This window comes from Rhipicephalus microplus, chromosome 3, assembly GCF_043290135.1.
Source record: "Rhipicephalus microplus isolate Deutch F79 chromosome 3, USDA_Rmic, whole genome shotgun sequence".
In the NCBI taxonomy this organism is placed as follows: Eukaryota; Metazoa; Arthropoda; class Arachnida; order Ixodida; family Ixodidae; genus Rhipicephalus; species Rhipicephalus microplus.
This window is the reverse complement of record NC_134702.1, coordinates 254,500,208-254,506,207: the sequence shown is the minus strand read 5'-3', so window position 1 is coordinate 254,506,207 and position 6,000 is coordinate 254,500,208. Positions and strand designations below refer to the sequence as shown.

General features: G+C 44.3%; 1 protein-coding gene across 1 annotated transcript in view; it reads left to right on the top strand.

Annotated features, from left to right (window-relative positions):
• The first annotated feature begins 3,153 nt into the window (after positions 1-3,153).
• Positions 3,154-6,000, top strand: part of nes (lysophosphatidylcholine acyltransferase 3 protein nessy) — a 179,714-nt gene continuing 176,867 nt past the window's right edge. The window contains exon 1 of the mRNA XM_037420032.2: positions 3,154-3,405. Within this exon, the coding sequence (XP_037275929.2) occupies positions 3,318-3,405 (88 nt within the window). The 5' untranslated portion in view covers positions 3,154-3,317. The remainder of the gene's footprint in view (positions 3,406-6,000) is intronic.

Here is a 6,000-nt window from a genome sequence, read left to right as displayed (position 1 = left end):
GGCATTTTCCTGTACAGGCAGGATAGAGATGTTTAAAAACTGCCGGGCACAGCAGTGTTTTGGTGTCCTTGACTAAATTTCTAACGCGCGATCCAGTGCCAGTGAACAGAAGCTACGGAGCCGAATCACGTGCAACCTACCACCAGTAAATATAGTTCCAAAGTAGCGCCCGTATGTTCAACGTGAAAACTAAATGTTCCTCCTTTATTTTCTACGTGGAGCTACTTGAGACAGGACGCAGCTCACACCAGCAAGATATTCTCACTTCTTTTAATTTGTTATGACTGCTGTGACATCACGTTTTTGAACGCGTGAGAATGTTCCTCCTTTTTACGTGCACCCAAAACGCTAAGCGGCATCTGCATCTAGATGGATGGATGGATCGATATGGCTGTACCCTATAGATCGGGCGGTGGCTAACGCCACCAAGCCGCAATACTTAGTGAACCAAAAACTAGATTCATTAATTTTTTCCCTTTAAATACTGAAGTTGAGGACTGGCACTTTGCAGTGAAGGGTTTAATTTTCACTCATGTCTTCAATTAAGCCACCAGTCAGATAACCTCCTTCTAGTTAATTCTACCCGCTTAAAGTCTATTTTGCCCTCCCTGTCCTTAAACCCTAGTGCTTTGAGAAACCCTGTGCCACCATCCTGAACTATAGGGTGAAGCTCTTTACAGAACATTATCAAGTGTTCGGCAGTTTCCTCCTCTTCACCACATGCACTGCATACCGTGTCTACCCCTTCGTATTTGGCCCGATATGTCTTGGTTCGCAATACTCCTGTCCTCGCCTCAAACAGTAGAGAACTACCCCGAGTATTATCATAGATTCTTTACTTAGCAATTTCCTGCTTAAAAGTTCGATAGATCTCTAGTGTGCACTTCTTAATCATGCCAATTCTCCACATATTGGTCCCAGCTTCCTTCACCTTCTTCTTAACCGAAAGTTCTTTTTGGTTTGGCCCCCTGCTGTTTTCTAAGTATTTAACAGTCAATTTTCTAATTCGCTTCCTCCATTTTGTATCGACATTCTTCATGTACAAGTAGCTGAATACCTTCCTAGCCCAACGCTCCTCCCCTATTTCTCTCAATGGCATCTCAAATTTTATCTAGCTGCTAGGTTCCCTGCCCTCAAATGATGTCCATCCCATATCACATTGTACTCCCTGATTTGGTGTATTCTCGTGAGCTCCTAAGGCAAGCCTACCTATTCCACGTTGCTTGATTTCTAATCTTGCTTGAACTTCTGATATCATGCACAAGACCGCATTGCCGAACGTCAGACCAGGAACCATGACCCCTTTCCATAATCCTCTCACAACATCATACGTATTGTAATTATATAGTGCCCTGTTTTTCATCACTGTTGCACTCCTGTTACCTTTAGTCGTCACCTATATTTCGGGTTCCTTTATGTACTCGGTCCCATTTTGCTTATCCATACGCCCAGATATTTGCATTTATCTGTTATCCCTAGCGTGACCTCCTGTTTTCTAAGCTCACTGCCTTCAGTATCATTAAAAATCACGACTGCTGATTTTTCCTTACTGGATCTGAAATCTAACCTATCTCCCTAATTACCGCAGATGTCCATCAACCTCTGCAAATCTTCCTTGTTGTCGGCCATTAGCACTATATCATCTACGTACACCAATGCTGGTAGTGTTTGTTCAATGAGTTTTCCTTGTATAGCGAAACAGAGGTCCAGTCCACTTCCCTCTAATTTGGCCTCTATTCCTTGTAGGTACATCATGAATAACAAGGGTGACAGAGGACACCCCTGCCTAAGTGCCTGTTTTACCCCTGCGGGCTTGGATACATGTTTTTCCCACTTTATTACTGCCTCGTTATCTTTATAGATATCCTTTAAAAGATTAGTGACTCCATCTTCCACACCTAGTGTGTCCAGTATTCCCCACAAGTCCTCTTGAACCACGCTATCGTACGCTCCCTTGATATGCAAATATGCTAGCCACAGGGGCGTGTGTTCCTTTTCTGATATTTCGATGCACTGCGTCAGTGAGAACAGATTGTCTTCCTACCCCCTGTGTTTCCGAAACCCATTCTTCAGTTCCCCCAGCACCCCTCATCCTTTATCCATGCTTGCCGTCTTTCCTTTATCATCTGCGTTGCCAGCCTCTAGAGCACGAGATGTCACTGTTATAGGAAGGTAGTTGTTTATGTCAGCTTTGTCCCCCTTTCCTTTATAAAACATGCTCATCTTGCTAAGTTTCCATCCATCGGGGACTTCACCATCGATTATTATTTTGCTCACTGCCTCTTTCAAAGTCTGCTTAGACTTCGGACCCTATGTCTTTATCTGCATAATTGGAATGTCATCTGGGCCTGTTGATGTACTACTAGGAACCCTCTTCTCAGCCCTTTCTCACTCTCGTTGTGAAAATGGAGTCATATCGCCATCTAAAAACGCTGATGGGTCGCCGCCGTCACTTTCCACAGCGTTACGAGACGCGCGCCAAAACAGACTACTTCGCATAGTGCTACATGCATGTGCAGAAGCTCTGCCTCCGTAGCCTTCCCTTCATTGGCAAGAAAAGTTGTCGCCAAGTACAAGAAATACTGCGCATTTAAAACTCGATAGGCGCCGCAACTCATGAAAAACAGTGCAGCCAGCGTACTAGATGCGGCTCGCCGGTGTTCGCGGGAGGAATTCGAAGCTTCACAGGACACACACACAAAGACAGCCGAAACTATTAGCTTCAAATACTCGCCGCCACTCGTAATCGCAACGTCTCGCATGGCGGAACGTGTGTTTGAAGATAACGCCAAGTAACAACTATTCCAGTTCACTATAGTAACAACCGAAGGTCTTCAGCTTCGCCTGCATTACAATCAGTCGAGCCCATACAAAGATGGCGGCCGGCGCATATAGTTTTTTTTTTTTCGGCGTCTGCTAGCCCAAAACCACACAGAGAGCTTCCACAAAAAATGCAACCGCAATAACTTTTTCCTTAACTTTTTATTTCTGTTATTCTTGTAATGCAGATTACAAATATGCTTGTTATCACTAGTTTCATGAATATCATCATTACCACTCAAGCATTATATTTACTTACGGCGAAATTAGTGGTACGAGAGAACTACCACTGTTACTACTGTTCTGTGCTACTACTACGAGCGATCCGTACAGCATTCACCGTCCGACTTTTCTTTTCCACCGCCAAAGGTTTTGTATGTACTACGTGCTTTCGCATGTAGACGACGTCCGTCGGTGAGTGCCGGTGGCGGTGTTCTTTCTAGAGGAGCTCCCCGTGTGACGCGAGCGGTGAGTGCTCGACCTCGTGCTGCTGCATCATGACTGCGCCGGGTATATTGGGCCAAGTGGCCGCTTACTTGGGGTCCTCTGAAGCAGCGTTCCGGCTTCTTCTCACCATCCTGTCAGGTGAGCTGCTGTCTCATCAAGCGCTTTTGAGGAAAGCGAGCGTGATCGTCTGCACAATGGCCCGTGCTCGGGTTCGTTGGCCGAGCAGCATGAGGAAAAAGTGCCGAGGAAGCGTTACAGTAAACGCGTGCTTTTCTGATCGCAGAACGATTCGATGAGAGTCGGGCACTTGTGCTACGTTTGCGGGTGACGTGCGTGCTCTTGTTGGGCCCGTTTTATATTATGCGCATTGCAATCTCCCAGTGGCAGTGTGTTGTGATATATGCTACGTGTCATTGTGGAATAATCGAGTCGTCCAGGGAGCACAATACTGATAGCATGTCTCGTGCCTAACCGAAAAAGCCGGTATGTGAACATGAATCAAGCAGTAATAAAATAGCGAAGAGCTGAGCCAGTTGGAAAACATCTTCTGCCCCGGCCAGATTATGAGACAGGAAATAGTCTGGCTGGAATAAGCAAGCCAATCTGCCAAGGAATGGAGGTCATTCTAGCAGGAATTGGAAGCCGTTCTGGCCGGCAATGGAGATCATTCTAGCCGGAAATTGAAGCCATTCTAGCCAGAAAAGGAAGCCGTTCTCGCTGAAAATAGAAGTCATTCCCGCCGTAAACGCAAGACGTTTCCAGGAGGATATAGCAGTTGTTCTGGCAAAAAATTTGGAGCACTCTAAATCGGAAAGCATTTCCAAGGAAAAGGTGCCTTTCCTGCTGCAATAAGGAGGACGTGTTTTCTTTGATATTAGCCTTTGGATTGCCTCATACTCTTCATTACATTTTGTATATTCTTTGTTAAGGTTCCTCTGTTAAGTCAGGAGGGTGTTTGGCTGGGTGGGTTGGTAATATTCTATTATTAAATGTTGTGAAAAGAACAAAGACAAGAACAGAAACACAGTCCATTGTTTTCATCCACTGAAATTTATTAGAATATACACACATATGTACTTATAAGCAAAAGGAGCTAGACATTTGACAGGAGAATAAAAATATGAAAATAAAAGAAGTGTTCTAGTGACAAGCATTAAGGTAATAAACTTTGATAGGGTGCAACACTATCGACATCTTGGTGACACACGCATCACCGCCTCTATTGACGAAACTTGTCTAGGGGCTTTTTCAAGTGGAATAAAGCTTGGCCAGCTCTGTCCGGCGGTGGACAAGAGGTTGCGGAAGCTAGGTCGGGAGGACCACAGGGGCGACATCAAGCATCGGGAAAAGTTATTTGACTGTGGTAGGCGAGTGGTCTACAACATACCTCTGTCATGATAGAAAAGCTACGTCAGGCAGATAGAGCTCTGCTTAAATAATAGGTTATTCTACCACTGAGCCTCTTTGAATGGAACACCACGTTGTAACGTTTCGCTGTATTGCAGGGACTGCGGCCAGGCCTAGGTTGAAGAAAGCAAGTGCGCTAGCAAGATAAAATCAAGGAAAAAAATGCAGTGAGAAATTGAAGAAGGATTTTAAATGTATAGAGGCGGTGAGGCGTGTGTTGCAAGGCCGTCGATAGTGTTGCTCCGTATCACAGTTGATTACCTTAGTGCTTGTCACTAAAACACTTTATTTTCATATCTTTATTCTCTCGTCATGTGACTAGTCCCTTAACTGTATATGTGGGTATGTTCTTCTAATAAGTTTTAGTTGATGGAAACAGTGCTATGTTTACATTTGTATTTCGTGTTTTTTGCACTATGTTTAATATTGGATCCTTTGTTGTCTTTGGGAAATGTTGTAGGCCCGTGTACTCCGGCGACCTGCTGACCCGCAGGTCGCCGGATTGAATCCCAGCTGCGGTGGCTGCATTTTCGATGGAGGTGGGATTGCTGTAGGCCCGTGTGCTCAGATTTAGGTGCACGCTAAAGAACCCCAGGTAGTTTAAATTTCCAGAGCCCTCCAATACCGTGTCTGTCATAATGGTATCGTGGTTTTGGGACATTAAATATCAATCAATCAATTCTTGAAATATACAAGTGCAACACTTATTTCCAAATGGAAAAATCTGAGCAGAGATAATCACTGTCCCTTGGTCTGTGCTCATGTCTCCAAGGCATCGCACTGAGTACAGTAAATACCGCTCGAATATGCTGGGCATCACTCGCTGCATTTTCCAAAGCTGGTCAAAGATAATTATTTCATGTAACATTCACTCGTGTATTTTTCAAAGAAACTTGCTAGAATAGGGAATCCTGAGTGCACAGGCACAGTTACGACTAGCCGCCATGTGCTGTAGGAAAACGCCGAGGTGTAATCATATACGGAATATTGAACCACTATGTATGATGAACTTACCATTGAAAAAAAAAAAAAATCAAATTGTTTCATGCAATGTTCATAATACAGAGAAGGTTATTGTTTTGCATTAATGCCAGAAAGCACCGAGAAACAATACAAGAACAATACAATACAATACAATAGTGCTAGTGAGATGTCAACGAAAATAGGCAGTGTGGCGTCTTTTATGGTTGCTGCATCGCAAGAGCAAACTAGCATGTACAGTGCTGTTCAATCAAGGCAGTCAATGGTGATTGTTGACAGTTGAGCTCTTTTTGACCAGGAATTAACTGCTATTGCTCAAAACATTAACTATTGGTGCAACGGCTC